At 44.7% G+C, this 15,763-nt stretch overlaps 1 protein-coding gene across 3 annotated transcripts; it reads left to right on the plus strand.

Annotated features, from left to right (window-relative positions):
* The first annotated feature begins 88 nt into the window (after window positions 1–88).
* PIGP (phosphatidylinositol glycan anchor biosynthesis class P) lies at window positions 89–12,833 on the plus strand. Of its 3 annotated transcripts, none has more exons than XM_086409055.1 (5): window positions 89–482; window positions 615–718; window positions 9,530–9,602; window positions 11,693–11,811; window positions 12,637–12,833. In XM_086409055.1, the coding sequence occupies exons 2-5, from the start codon at window positions 637–639 to the stop codon at window positions 12,747–12,749; spliced, it is 387 nt and encodes a 128-aa protein (XP_086265181.1). In that variant the 5' UTR covers window positions 89–482; window positions 615–636; the 3' UTR covers window positions 12,750–12,833. The 3 variants fall into 3 exon arrangements, with proteins under 3 accessions (XP_086265181.1, XP_086264999.1, XP_086265093.1); XM_086408873.1 differs by having other exon boundaries at window positions 89–268; XM_086408967.1 differs by having other exon boundaries at window positions 89–162.
* Window positions 12,834–15,763: the final 2,930 nt, after the last annotated feature.

Here is a 15,763-nt window from a genome sequence, read left to right on the forward strand (position 1 = left end):
CGGTGCGCTTGCGCGCGGGCAGGGTTTCCGTGGCGACCAAGCGGTTCGCTGTTTGTCCTCTTTCGCCCTCCTGCGGCTCCCCTAGTCCGCGCCTGCGCCGAGGCCTCGGCCCTGAGGTGGCCGAACGTGCCGCTGGGGGAGTCGACCCTTGGAGGACCCAAGGTCGAGGGCCACCCCGCAACCCGGGGGCAACTCGAATGAGAAAATTGACCTATGAGACGGCAGGGCCCAGTTCTGGGTGTCGAGGCCCAGGCGGGAGGGCGCTTGGGTGCGGGCCCCCCCATCCGTCCTTGCCCTTTCTTCCCTGTTCTTATTGAGGCGAAGCCTGCAGAGTTGCGGTGGTGTTCAGTGCCACCCCCCACCCCCCACTGCAGGAAGTGCGCGCTTTAGCCCGTGTGCTTGTGTGCGCGCGCACGTGAGGTTGGGGGTCTGGTTGCTCGTGCAGGCAACGTTTGGGTGATTGTGTGCACGTGTGCAAGCAGGTGTGTATCCTGTTTGGTTTACTGGAGAAACGCAGAGGCTGTGCCCATAGCAAAGCGGTGAGATTATAATAGACCCATAGTGAAAATGAGTGGATCACTGACAGATAACTTGTTTTTGTTTTCCCCCCACAGCATATCTAAAGCCACGGGGAAAATGGTGGAAAATTCACCGTCGCCGTTGCCAGAAAGAGCGATTTATGGCTTTGTTCTTTTCTTAAGCTCCCAATTTGGCTTCAGTAAGTACTCTCCTGATGGATGGCCAGGGCCTGTCTCTGATGTTCAAGGACAAGGAAATTATTCCGTTTGTTAGTAGAATGTGTACACATGAACTGTGATTCTTTCAACCTTTGTCTCTTTTTGAGAAAACCTGAAGAGACCTCTTGTCTCTTCAGCGTGTTCTATATGCCAGACATGAGCCTGAAAGATTTAATCTCAACAGATCTTTAAAAATGCCTCACCAGGAAGGATTGCAGAGGAAATGAAACCTGATCCCTGCCCTTAAGAAGGTCTTGGTTTTGTGGACAAGATAGAGGATTAAATCTCAGTCAATAGTATCTCAGTTGATACGTGCCTTGGGAACCTAATGAAGAGATAAAAAATCAAAATGGAAATTCAGGGAATTTGGCAGTTCTGGCAATCTGGTGGTTAAGACTCTTGCACTCTCACAGCCAAGGCTCAGGTTCGATTCCTGGTCACAAGGATAAGGCACTGAGGCAGTGCAGCCAAAAAAAGAAAGTCAGAGTTAATTTTTCTCCCAGGGACTTTATCTCCTACAGTAAGAAGGAAGAAGTGGGAAGGCCTTGAAGGGAAGCATGGTGAGGTTTGGAAAGGAGTAATCTGGTGTGGCCCCAGTGCAGCTGTGGGAGTTTGGGAGGAACAGGAATCAGGCTCCAGAAGTCCATCCTGGATCTCAGTCAGTCCTCATATGGTCCCATTTTACAGATAAGAAAGCTTGTTCTTTGAGACACCATATTTCCAGAGTCATACAGCAGGCCTCATGTCTCTCCCCAGAAGGATCTGAGAATTAGGGAGAAAAGTGGATGCCCAGAACTTTTTAGAATTTTGTGGACACCAGGCAGATGGAGTGGCCGTGCTTCTGAACACTAACTACATCAGTATAGGCAACCAAGCTGTTGCCTAGGGCAGTCTATGAAGAAGTTATAGCTTGAGTCCAAATCCTGACTCCTCCACAGATTTGCTTTGTGGAGGACTGTTTGCATCTTCAATTCTTCAGATGCTTCATCTGTGGAAGGGTGAACATGTCTATTAAAAGCTAAGGAAGCATGAGACAGTCCTGTGAGATAGAAATTGTCATTAGTGTCTTCATTTGCAGATGAGAATATTGAGCACATGGGGCTTAAATAATGTGCCCAAGGTCACACCACTGGTAAATGATACAGCTAAAATTTCAATGCCGGCATACTGGGTTGATGTCACTGTTCTGGCCCTCTATGTCTGTTGTAAAGATAAATTGCCATCATTTATGCAGAGCACTTAAAGGAATATGTAGCGTAGGAACAGTAAGTACAGCTTTCCCCTGCAAAACTAGAGGTGGCTTGGATGGTAAAGAATCTGCCTGCAATGCAGGAGACCTGGGTTTGATCCCAGGGTCAAGAAGAGCCCTTGGAGAAGAGAATGGCTTACCCACTCCAGTATTCTTGCCTGGAGAATTCCATGGAGAGAGGAGCTTGGTGGGCAAAGAGTCAGGTACAACTAAGCGACTTTCAGACACACATATTCTTATGAAACCTTGGCGAGCCAAAATGGTATAAAATGAAGAGCACATTTGCTAACGCACAAAACTTGAGCTCACGCACTCAATTTGATAAAGATACTTAGTTCAGGTAAAGATGCTCACAGACACAGTTCAAAGCTGTGGCGGCTTGACGCTAAGATGCTGAGTGTAGCCCTGGGAAAGGAGCTCGGACGAGCCACTCTACCTGCTCTGGGTGCGCACTGCTTCTACCACAGCTCCCTGCAAAACAGATGCAGAAAAGTTTTTTAGTAGAAGCAAAAATCCTCTTCAGATTTCCTTTGGTTAAAGAAAACATACTACTGTAGGTCTTTTCTAAGAGCAAAATGGCACAAAGTGGACTTTCAAAAAGTGGGGGCTACCTGTACTTCACTGGAGTGGGTTGCCATTCCCTTCTCCAGGGGAATTTCCTAACCCAGGCATTGAACCTGGGTCTCCTGCATTGCAGGCAGATTCTTTACTATCTGAGCCACCAGGGAAGCCCAATTAAACCTTAGCTGTGACTCTGATTGTTATCATCAACATCATCATTTTTGCAAATCTGTGTTCTATAGAGTATTTGAAGGATTAGAAACCATACAGATAAATAAAAGCAATGACTTTAATAAGGCTTAACTCCAACAGGACCCACAATCACAAATTTTTTTTTTAATTGGAGGCTAATTACTTTACAATATTGTGGTGGTTTTTGCCACACATTCACATGAATTGGCCATGGGTGTACATGTGTTCCCCATCCTGACTCTCCCTCCCCATCCCATCCCTCAGGGTCATCCCAGTGCACCAGCCCTGAGCACCTTGCCTCATGCATCGAACCTGGACTGGCGATCTGTTTCACATATGATAATCTACATGTTTCAATGCTATTCTCTGAAATCATCACACCCTCGCCTTCTCCCACAGAGTACAACAGTCTGTTCTTTACTTCTGTGTCTCTTTTGCTGTCTCATATATAGGGTCATCGTCACCATCTTTCTAAATTCCATATATATGTGTTAGTATACTGTATTGGTGTTTTTCTTTCTGACTTAATTCACTCTGTATAATAGGCTCCAGTTTCATCCACCTCATTTCAAATGCATTCTTTTTAATAGCTGAGTAATATTCCATTGTGTATATGTACCACAACTTTCTTATACGTTCGTCTGCTGATGGACATCTAGGTTGCTTCCATTTCCTAGCTATTGTAAACAGTGCTGTGATGAACATTGGGGTACATGTATCTCTTTCAATTCTGGTTTCCTTGGTTTGTATGCCCAGCAGTGGGATTGCTGGGTTGTATGGCAGTTCTATTTCCAGTTTTTTAAGGACTCTCCACACTGTTCTCCATAGTGGCTGTACTAGTTTGCATTTCCACCAACAGTGTAAGAGGGTTCCTTTTTCTCCGCACCCTCTCCAGCATTTATTGCACAACCAGAAATTAATTCCACAAATTTTTCTTTTGTGCTTACAATGTGCTGGGCACTGTTACTGACCAGAGATGAGCAGAACAGCCCCAGATTTCCTGCTCTCAGAGTCTGCATTCTGCTGGGAGGGAGATGGTCAATGGACAATTTACATAAGTAAAACATATAGAATGTCAGATGATAGTGTGTACCTTGGGGAGAAATTAAGCAAGAAAGAGGGTAAGGAATGGAAGCAGCTTGCTGTTATAAGTACAGCTGTCAGGAGGTGCCTCACTGACAGATGAGTTTTAGGCACAGACACAAAAAATGAGAGTTGCCATGGCAATGTTGAGAAAGAGCCTCTCAGACAGAGAACATCCAATGCAAAAGCCTAACGATGCCAGTGGTTTGAAGGAATTGATGGAAGTCATTAAACCTGAGACAGGGAGGCAGAAAGTAATCAGGGAGGTGAGAAGCCAGTACCCAGCAGTTTTAATAAAACACAGTGGTAGGTGCACAGGGGTTACATGAGTCTCTCTGTATGTTGAAATATTTACTGAATTTAAAAGCTAATTGTAGGGACTTCCCTGGCAGTCCAGTGGTTAATAATCCTTCCAATGCAGGGCACAATCCCCTGGTTAGGGAACGAAGATCCCATGTGCTACGAAGCAGCGAACCCAGTGCGCCTCAACTAAGACGCAGACCAGATCAGATCAGTCGCTCAGTCGTGTCCGACTCTTTGCGACCCCATGAATCACAGCACGCCAGGCCTCCCTGTCCATCACCAACTCCCGGAGTTCACTCAGACTCACGTCCATCGAGTCAGTGATGCCATCCAGCCATCTCATCCTCTGTCGTCCCCTTCTCCTCCTGCCCCCAATCCCTCCCAGCATCAGAGTCTTTTCCAGTGAGTCAACTCTTCGCATGAGGTGGCCAAAGTACTGGAGTTTCAGCTTTAGCCTCATTCCTTCCAAAGAAATCCCAGGGCTGATCTCCTTTAGAATGGACTGGTTGGATCTCCTTGCAGTCCAAGGGACTCTCAAGAGTCTTCTCCAACACCACAGTTTAAAAGCATCAGTTCTTCGGCGCTCAGCCTTCTTCACAGTCCAACTCTCACATCCATACATGACCACAGGAAAAACCATAGCCTTGACTAGACGAACCTTTGTTGGCAAAGTAATGTCTCTGCTTTTGAATATGCTATCTAGATTGGTCATAACTTTCCTTCCAAGGAGTAAGGTCTTCCAGGGAGTAAGACCCAGACCAGACAGAGCCAAATAAATTAAATAATTAACTTAAAAAAAAAAAAAAGCTAATTGTCTTAATCTGTTTAGGCTGTGACAAGGTAGCTTAAACAATAGACATTTATTTCTCAGCTCTGGAGGCAGGAAGTCCAAGATCTGGATGCCAGCATGGTTGGGTTCTTGGTGAAGGCCCTGATGTGGTTTACAGACTGTCACTTTCTTGCTGTGTCCTCACATGGTGGAGGACAAGAGCGCACAGCTCTGATCTCTTCCGGGTCTCACGAGGACACTAATCCCATGATGGCGCCTGTCCCTCATGACCTCATCTATACCTAACTGCCTCTCAAAGGCCCTGCCTCCAAATCCACCACATTGGGGATTAGGGTTTCAATGTAATCATTTAGGGGGAGGGGCGCAAATATTCCATCCATAACCGTAGTTGTAGACTGTGGTAATGGCTTTGAAGGAAATAAAGAGAAATGGCAAGGGAGTAAGAGGGTATGGCGTGCGGGTGGGACACAGCTGAAGAGCAAGCGATTGGGGAAAGCCTTTCTGCAGGTGATGTTTGAGCCAAGACAGGAAGCAAGCTAAGGAACCAAATGCACTGAAAGAGTCAGAGGAAGAACATTTCAGGCAGATAGCGCTCACTACAAGCTGAGTTACCCTGCTTCTGAAGGTTGTGTGAAGTGCAGACATGAGACGCCATCTGGAGCTGAAGCGTAGTGTGTAAGGACTGGACCTTGGAGGGGCAGGCAGGAGCCTGGTCCTTTTAAGTTCTTGCAAAGCCTAGGAAGGACTTTGGATTTTATTCTAAAGCCATCAAAGTTCAAAACTGGCAAGTGATGCCATCTGATCGGTATTTGGGGGGAAATCTCACAGTGCAGTGTGGAGAATCTTCAAGGTTGGAATTACTAGACGCCACTCTGAAAGCCTGGGAGTCCTCTTTGCTTGCACTTTTTCTCCTCCCCCACCTTGTTCATCTGCTCCTGCCATTGCGCTTGCTGGGGCCTCTCCTCCTCCACAGAAACATCTTAGACGCAGCTCTCACAGCAGCACGCTTGAGATCCAGGCCTGAACTCCCCAGATGAAAACCTCTGGAGCCTGGGTAGTTATTTCTCTTGGTGTGTGGGTGGGTGGGTGCGTGTTCAGTCATGTCCGACTCTTTGCAACCCCATGGACTGTAGCCCACCAGGCTCCTCGGTCCATGGGATTTCCTCAGCAAGAGTACTAGAGTGGGTTGCCATTTACACCTCCAGGGAATCTTCCAGAAATACTCAATTATTCCCCTTGCCCAAAACATAAAGTTCACGTTCCTTGCCCACAGTCTTCATGATCTGGGACCCATTCACATTTCCAGCTGGTTTCTCACTGCTCAGAGCCTCCCACTGTATGCCCCAGCCACTCCAGGCTGCCTGGGGTTCCCCAGATACGTTGCTTCCCCTTCATGCTGTTAACCAGTGCTCTGACTCCTGCCTGGGAGGAACAGGGCATGGGTGAACACATGCCCTGAGTTCTTGTTCCATCTCAGTAACTGTTAGCTTTGAGACCTCGGGCAAGTGACTTAAATTCCCCATGACTTAGTTTTTTTCATCTGTGAGTAAGGAATAATCTTGGCACACACTTCAGAAGGGTCTGAGAGGGGTCACATAAGACAGTGCTCAGGAGGTTCCTGCCACTGCATCTGGCTCATGTCTTTCGCCCACAGGACTTGTGAGGATAGACACCACGTTTCATTTTTCTTCGGAGCCTTGACATTTTCATAGCACCTAGCATATAGCAGATGTACAATAAATACTCATTCATTTAATTAGTTAAACTAAGCAAGTTATTTCCGTTTATGAATTTGCCTTGTGTTTTTGCCACCATTTGTATTTCATTAACCTTGAAATCTTGAGTTGCAAGCCCAATCCTTTCCAGCTTTTCCTTCTGCCATCCACCACCACACTCTCTTTTATTCCTAACACTCGCTGCAGCTCGTGGCCAGGAACACAGTTTTCTCGTTATTAATATTTCCTTCCTTCCTCACAACTGCAAGCCCAGCCATTAGCATTTTCATCTGCCTAACCCCCATTCATCCTTCAGGCCCCAGCTTAATGACTTCCTCCAGGAAATCTTTGCTGACCATTCACATCACTTCCATCACCACCACCGTGGGCTGAGGGCCGCCTTATGTGCTTCCGTATCATCTGCTGTTACTTGCTCATTAGCACTTAACCACAGTGTATTGAAAATAGCAGTTTACTCATCTCTGGTCCTCTGCTTGACCTCTGCTTGGTCCTCTGCTTGGGGAGGGCAGAGGCCATCTCTTTCGGGTTCACCATTGTCTCACACTTCTGACATACAGAATTCTGTAATACATATCTGTTGAAAAAAATGTTAATCTTTTATCATAGTTGAGACAGGTGGTTTGAAATTTGTCTCTGGCACTTGGGCAGGGCTTCCCTGCTGGCCCAGATGGTAAAAAATCTGCCTGCAAAGCAGAAGACCTGGGTTCAATCCCTGAGTCAGGAAGATCCCCAGTGTTCTTGTCTGTAGAATTCCATGGACAGAAGAGCCTGGTGAGCTACAGTCCATGGGCTTGCAAAGAGTCAGACATGACTTAATGATAACACTTTAACTCTACCTTGGGCAGATGACGTAACATGTCCAAGATACCAGTTCCTCAACTGTAAAACTAACATAATACCTCCTAGGATTGTTTTGAGGAAATGAAATAATACATGTAAAGTGCTCAGAGGGCTTTCCTGGTGGCTCAGTGGTGAAGAATCTGCCAATGCATGGGACCCAAGTTCAATCCCTGGGTTGGAAAGATCCCCTGGAAAAGGAAATGGCAACCCACTCCAGTATTCTTGCCTAGGGAAATCCCATGGACAGAAGAACCTGGTTGGCTGCAGTCCATGAGCTCTCAAAAGAATCAGACGTGACTTAGCAATTCAACAACAATGACAAAGTGCTTAGAAGTGTGCTTAGCCCAAAGTGAGTGCTCAGAGGTTGGCTGTTGTTATAACAGATACAGCAGTAAAGGCCACAGAAACTTGACGTGGCAATAAGACTGTGCTCTGGGAGATAAAGCATGTCATGAATCAGAACAAGGTAGATAAATTCACCTTTACGCCACTAATTGTCTGTCGTTGTTTCAACCCTGTAGGAATGAAGTGTAGAATACCTACTGCATATAAAGAAAATTGCTAGGTGCTATAAGAATTACAGCAGTTCTTAAGGCATAATTTCTGCCCTTAAATTGATTAAAATAGTATGAGTTAAGACATATTTTTGTAAATAGTATGGGTTAAGTGTGAATTGCATAAATTAAAACATCAGTTCAGTTGCTCAGTCATGTCCAACTCTTTGCGACCCCATGGACTGCAGCATGCCAGGCCTCCCTGTCCGTCACCAGCTCCCGGAGTTTGCTCAGTCTCATGTCCATCACGTTGGCGATGCCATCCAACCATCTCATCCTTTGTTGTCCCCTTCTTCTCCCGCCTTCAATCTTTGCCAGCATCAAGATCTTTTCCAGTGAGTCAGTTCTTCGTATCAGGTGGCCAAGGTTTTGGAGCTTCAGCTTCAGCATCAGTCCTTCCGATGAGTATTCAGGACTGATTTCCTTTAGGATGGATTGGTTTGATCTCCTTGCAGTCCGAGGGACTCTAAAAGAGTTCTCCAAGACCACAGGTCAAAAGCATCAATTCTTTGGCGCTCACCTTTCTTTATGGTCCAGCTCTCACACCCATACATGACTACTGGAAAAACCATAGCTTTGACTACACAAACCTTTGTCAGTAAAGTAATGTCTCTGCTTTTTAATATGCTGTCTAGGTTTGTCATAGCTTTTATCCCAAGAAGCAAACATCTTTTAATTTCATGGTTGCAGTCACCATCTGCAGTGATTTTGGAGCCCAAGAAAATAAAGTCTGTCACTGTTTCCATTGTTTCCTCATCTATTTGCCATGAAGTGATGGGACCGATGCCATGATCTTAAGTTTTTTGAATGCTGAGTTTTAAGCCAGCTTTTTCACTCCTCTTTCACATGAATTAAGACATACTTGTTTTAAGTAAGACTTGTTTAGTTGGTATAGAGTTTCAGATTCACACGATGAAAAAATTCCAGAAATATGTTTAACAGCAGTGCAAATATATTTAACACTACTGAACATTACGATTTCAAATGGTGTTTATGGTTTTTTAACCACAGTTTTTTAAAATGACTAGTAGGTCTTGCCCAGGAAATCTCATGGACAGAGGAGATGGTGGGCTACAGTCCATGGCATCACAAAGAGCCAGACACAACTTAGCAACTGAACAGCAGCGGCACACAGTCAGGCAGATTGTGATTTGGGAAAATAGTTCCTGATGGAAATGTGCCGTAAAAGGGAGAGTAAGTGACCTAGCAATGTGGAGTATAGGATTTTGTAAAAAATTAAACTTTGTGTATAGAATAATAGTTGTAGATATTGAAACAATAAAGTCCATGGCTAAAGGAAAAAAAAAAAACTCATAGAAAGTAATTGTGCAAGGTGTTACAGAAATGGTACAAATAAGGAGGAAAAAGTCATTTCTCAGTTAATCAAGGAACGTTCAAAGGACCTTTTTTTACTTGAATCTTGATAAATCAGATGCATGCCTTACTGACCTTTTTTCCTTTTTTGTTTTCCCCCTCTTCTGCAGTACTGTATCTTGTGTGGGCTTTTGTTCCTGAATCTTGGCTAAACTCCTTAGGCTTAACTTATTGGCCTCAAAAGTAAGTTTAATATATTTCTTAAATAAAGTGAGAGTATATCAGTGTTGTTTTGAAGGATCAGATTTTTCCTCAAGACTTTTTCAAATCTTATATTTAATCTTTTAAGATCTGCACGTAACCATATAGAAACGTAAAGCTTTAAAAAAAATCATTATTGATAAGTTTCTGCTTAAAGATGGTGGGCTGAATGTACATCTCTATCTCCACTTCCTTCCAAAATCTTGATAAAATAAGCCTATAATAAAAAATAATTGTTAAAATATAAACCCACAGGAGCAAATAAAGGGACAGGAGAGATGTATCAATAAAATCTGGGAAGTGGATTGCAGACAGGTAGAGAGGTACCTGACTTAATTCCCACTGTCCCACGTCAGTCATGCAGGAGGCAGCCAGAGCCTCTGTGCCCACACACAGAGGCCCAGACATTGGAAGTGTGGCTACCTCTTTACATTGTATTTCTTGTTCAGGCTGAAACAGTTGTTTAAAGAGCATTTGGCCCTCCAATCCTCCTCAGCCTTTAAAGCTGAGAGACAAACCCTCCCCTGCAGAAGGAGTTTTACACGCTGGAAAGACTGAATTGAGCCTGTAATCTGGGGTACTCTAGGTCTATGTAGGCACCTTACTGAAAACAGGAATAAGTGAGAATCTGCTTTGCTGAAGTGTGAGTCCTCCCAAGCACCTGTCCTACCTCCCACCTCCTCCCAGCAAGATCGGAGGGTCCTCCCTGAGAAAGCTGGCTCAAAGGCTTCTGAAAACGAGAGGTCCACCAGGGCAATGACCAGGTCTCCCATAGTGAGGGTCATCAGTTGGCCATTCCAGTCCGCATATGCACAGTGTTTCCAATTAACTTGTTAGTACTTCATCTGTATTTCTTCAATGTTTCCCCCGACATGTCATCTCCCCGTACTTCATATGTAAATGTGAGTGGACAACCACAACTTACCAGACGTGAAAAGAAAGCCTCTAAAATGAAATAAAAGAGAAAAAGCAAAAGAAACTTGAAAGAAATGGAGATAATGCAAAGAACAAAAGAAAACGTTAACAAAATCCTCAGAGATAAGAAAAGAGTATAACTATGAAGCAACAGAATGCTATAAATAAAAAATGTTCAGAGAATTACTGCATAGAAATTATAACTATGATAACCAAAATTAACATTTTAATTGAACGTTTAGAAGAAACACCGAAAGTGATCTCCAGAAAGTAGAATGCTATGCTATGCTAAGTCACTTCAGTCGTGTCCGACTCTGTGTGACCCCATAGACGGCAGCCCGCCAGGCTCCCCCGTCCCTGGGATTCTCCAGGCAAGAACACTGGAGTGGGCTGCCATTTCCTTCTCCAGTGCAGGAAAGAGAAAAGTGAAAGGGAAGTCGCTCAGTCGTGTCCTACTCTTAGTGACCCCATGGATTGCAGCCTAACAGGCTCCTCCGTCCATGGGATTTTCCAAGCAAGAGTACTGGAGTGGGGTGCCATTAGAGTATAGCAAAACAGAAAATAGAGACAAGATGAGAGAAGTAAAACAGCAAAAAATCCAAGTCTTAGAAGTTCCAGAAAGAGAAAATGGCAAGAAAGAAAGAAATTACACACCAATAAAACATGAGAGCATTTGACATGCTTAAATGTATCAAGAGGCATATTAGAATCTGTCAGAGAATTTGAGGATTGATTATTGATAGGCACATGGAAAACCAAGCAAACAGACTAAAAGTGGTAACTACTACAAAAAATTGTACAAGACGTAAAATAATAATATATTACGGTGCTCAGTTGCAAACGTTATTTATATAAACATTTTCATGTCCATATTACCAAGTTCAGAGAAAATATCTGAAGTTGAAAACAAATCAAGAAGCAATGAATGATATGAGAATGTTGTATAGAAAAGAGGAGGTAAACGCCAAAAGAAACAGCTCCCGTGCCCGAAAACAAGAGAAGCCCACTTTCCACAACTAGAGAAAGGCCAAGTGTAGCAGTGAAGACCCACCATAGCCAAAAGATAAACTTTAAAAGTGTGTTAACTTGGTGATGGACTCTTGAGAACTGCAGCTTTCTGTGAAGTCTGTTGCCTGTTTTAACATTCTCTTCTGCAGGTATTGGGCCGTTGCTCTGCCTGTGTATCTCCTCATTACCATAGTCATCGGTTACGTCCTCTTATTTGGAATAAACATGATGAGTACCTCTCCACTTGACTCCATTCATAATATCACAGGTAAATTTACATCCGAGGAAAGTGCTAGGGGAGGCAGGAGCGGGTATTAACACTTTTATCAAGAGAAGCGACCAAAAGCAGGCTACGGCAAGTGACACATGGTCGCAGAAGAAAGGACCTTTGAGAAATAGATCAACAGTTACACCAGAGAAAGTGGTCACAGGGCACAAATAAGCTTTTGTGAAAACACTGTTTAATAGCGCTAGTTAACAGCCACAAATATGTAATGTGTTCCCTGGAAACTCTGCGAGAAATTTCTGTCATCCTAAACAGGCTGTGCAGATCCAGGAATGACAGAAGAGGTCCCTGCAGACTCTGTCTGGGAGGAAGAACTTGGGTGGCGGGGGGAGGGTGTCCTCGGGGTCACTGTGTACCCCAGACACAGTTATGTGGTCAGAAGAGTCACGGGTAACCTACTGTGTTCCCTGCATGTTTGGTTGGAATTACAGCAGATAGACAGTTTGTACAAAGAGGGGAAATTGTAAAGTTTATATGAAGGATTGTACCAAATAGTTTCATAGTTTTGGGGTGTTGGTGTAATTCTGTTTCTGTGAGCAATGTGCGATGGGACTTGAATCATCATTGTACAGTTGAATGAAACAATTTCTTATCCAAGTTAGAGGTTGCAAAAAGTGCTTTGCTGGTTTTTATTCTAATTGGGACATTTCTTCTAAAAAGAGGATTTGAGGGGCCTTTTAATTACATCACACAGGGTATTTGTCCTTATCCAAACGTTAGCCCAGTACACTACATGGTGGGTCTCCACAAGCACAGAGACTGTTGAAGAGATTACTTGGATAAACAGAGCCTTTTGTCTTCTTACAGATAACTATGCCAAAAACCAACAGCACAAGAAAGACCAAGAAGAGGCCATCCCAGCACTAAGAGATATTCCTATTAGTGAAGTAAACCAAATGTTCTTTCTTGAAGCTAAATAACTTTACACCAAGAACTTAATTGTATGTGGACTAATACCAAACATTTATTATAAATTTTTGACATAAAGGTTTGAACCATACTAATTTAGACTGTCTTTCGGATTAATATCCAGTGTTGAAATGTAAAAAAAAAAAAAGTAGGTTGAACTTCTTTTATATTAAGTTCTAATAATATTATAAATGTTATCAAATAGTAGTTACTAATGGACAGAAGAAATATTGCATTACTATATGGCAAAAAGGCATTCACGTTGTAATTTTCAAAGGGCAGTTATATCCTCCCCACTGTTTGTTCTTCGAAGCCCAAAATTCAAACTCTCAGACTTTGGAGAAGACATTTAATGTGTCCTCACCGTCAGATATGTGTCTAAGGGACAACTACGTGGGTGGTCAGGGAGGGCTGCTGAGAGGAGACAGCTGGGGTTGAGATTTGATTGGCAGAATCAGTCGTCATTTAGGAATATGAGCAGGGCAGGAAGGAGCTTTCTGTACTGAACAGCCAGGGCAGAGACCTGCCGGTTGAAGGAGCTTGTTGTGTCGTACGGCCCGCAGGCCAGCAGGGGGCCTTGTGCTTGCTTGCTGCGGGAGGGCGTGAGCATTGTGTGGGCCCGCGTGAGATGTCAGGTTTACCTGTCACTATGATGGGTGTGAGGCACTTTAGATACTGAACCATCGGGAGGTTTTAAGGAAGAGTGACGTGGCCCGGTCTGTGTCTTTAAAAGCCACTCGGGGGAGGTCCCTGGCAGTCCTGTGGTTAGGACTCTTGCACTTTCACTGCAAAGGGCGCAGGTTCAGTCCCTGGGGAACTAAGATCCCACGAGCCACAAGGCCCAGGCAAAAAAAAAAAAAAATATATATATATATATATAAAAGCCACTGGGTAGTGAATGGAGGCTGGATTCAGAGGGGGACTTGGGGTGGGGCAAGACTGTGGACGTAAGGAGACTGGTCAGGAGACTATTGCATTAGTCCAGGCAGGAAGTGCTTGCAGAGGGGTGGCAGTCGGGCTGGGGAGGAATGGGTAGCTTTGTAGCATTTGTTGGTGACACAGCTGGATCTGGTGGTTCAGGGTAGGCAGGTCACGAGAGGAGTTGTGGATCAAGGGTCACTCCTAGGTCTTTTTGAGTTAAGGAACTGAGGAGATGATCGTGCCTTCCACTGAATCAAGCAGATTTGGGGAAGTACTCTTGAAGGGGTTGGAGGATTTGGTATACACATTGGTTTGAGTAACTCTGCCGGGGCGTCCCAGGTGGTGCTAGTGGTATAAAAAGCTTGCCTGCCAATGCAGGAGACGTAAAGAGACTGGGGTTCAATCCCTGGGTCAGAAAGATCCCCTGAAGAAGGGAATGGCACCCCACTCCAGTATTCTTGACTGGAGAATCCCAAAGGCAGACAGACCTGGCAGGCTACAAGTGCACAGGGTCACAAGGGTCAGACACAACTGAGGCGACTTGGCACGCACACATGCCATACTAGTGTCTGGGTATGTCTCACATAAGGTGAAGAATTTTAGATGGAAGTAAGTTTGAAAAAACAAACCATACGCAATTTAGCAAGAGTGTACTCACAGTTGGCCAGTGGGACCAAATCTAAATTCATCCAGTATTCAAGGCCACGTAACTTTCTATAACTTAAATCTCTACACCAGTTTGGAGACACTTTTTCACTTATGCAAATTTAACTATGCTTTATTACAAACAGGAAAGAAAAGAAAAACTACTAATTTTCAATAGTTGGGAAAACTAGAACTTTCATACTGACATGTAAGTTCTGGAGAAGGCAGTGGCACCCCACTCCAGTACTCTTGCCTGGAAAATCCCATGGATGGAGGAGCCTGGTAGGCTGCAGCCCATGGAGTCTCTAGAGTCAGACACAACTGAGTGACTTCACTTTCACTTTTCACTTTCATGCATTGAAGAAGGAAATGGCAACCCACTCCAGTGTTCTTGCCTGGAGAATCCCAGGGACGGCAGAGCCTGGTCGGCTGCCGTCTGTGGGGTTGCACAGACTCGGACACGACTGAAGCGACTTAGCAGTGACTTAGCAGCCTTATCCCTGCCTTGTAGAGGTGTGAGCTGGATGCTGTGAAGGTGCTGTTTCTGTCCTCTAGTGAGTCCCAGTTCCCAAGTCAGTTTATGGTAAGGGCATGTCACCACACTTAAGAGCGGTTTGAAGGGACCAGCCAACTCTGTCAGGGGTAGAGTGGTCGATAAACTGTGTCCTGTTTATACAGTGGAAAACCACACAGCCCTGCAAACACGAAAAATTACTGCTCTACCTAGCAACATGAGTGAACATCACAGATACAGTGTTGGGCATAAAAAGCCAGACATAACAGAGTACGTGTATACTGTGTGATGCCATTTATATGGAGGTCAGAATCAGGAAAAACTAACCTACGGTGATAAACATTAGAATAGTGGAGTGAACTAGGAGAGGCTTCCCTGGGGCTCAGTGGAAAGACTCTTAACTGCAATACAGGAGATGCAGGAGGTATGGGTTCAGTCCCTGGGTTGGGAAGACCCCCCTGGAGAAGGAAATGGCCACCCACTCCAGTATTCTTGCCTGGAGAATCCCATGGACAGAGGAGCCTGGAGGGCTGTCGACCATGGGGTCACAGAGAGTCGGACATGACTGAGTGACTAAACCACAACAAAAGAGCAGTACTGTGCCCCATCCCCAGAGATTTTGACTCATTGGTCTGAGCTGGGGCACAGGCTGGGGTAATCTTTAACATCTCCCAGATGCTTATAACTTGCAGCCAGGATTGGAACTTCTGCCTTCACCAACTGGACTTGACTGAGCCTGGGGTCAGCCAGGGGAATGGCCATTCACTTTGGAAGAGAGAGTGGCAGTTAACAGAGCTGTCCTCTCCCGACCAAACTATGGGCTGTGATTCTTTTGAAGGTCACGATCAGTTTAGTGCAGTGATTCTCAGCCTTTTTTTTTTTCTCTCCCTCCTCTTTTTAAATCTCAAGACTCCTTTATATTTGGGTAAAGACCCAAAGATATTT

Source organism: Bos grunniens, chromosome 1 (genome assembly GCF_055505025.1).
Source record: "Bos grunniens cultivar Pamir isolate PY7600 chromosome 1, Bosgru_T2T1.0, whole genome shotgun sequence".
Lineage (NCBI taxonomy): Eukaryota > Metazoa > Chordata > Mammalia > Artiodactyla > Bovidae > Bos > Bos grunniens.

Excerpts from the sequence above, each read along its gene's own strand:
- PIGP (XM_086408873.1), top strand. The coding sequence starts at position 198 with ATGAGAAAATTGACCTATGAGACGGCAGGGCCCAGTTCTGGGTGTCGA. Across the intron at positions 269-614 it reads CCAGGCGGGAGGGCGCTTGG|CATATCTAAAGCCACGGGGA; the intron begins GTGCGGGCCCCC and ends TTCCCCCCACAG. Across the intron at positions 11,812-12,636 it reads CTCCATTCATAATATCACAG|ATAACTATGCCAAAAACCAA; the intron begins GTAAATTTACAT and ends GTCTTCTTACAG.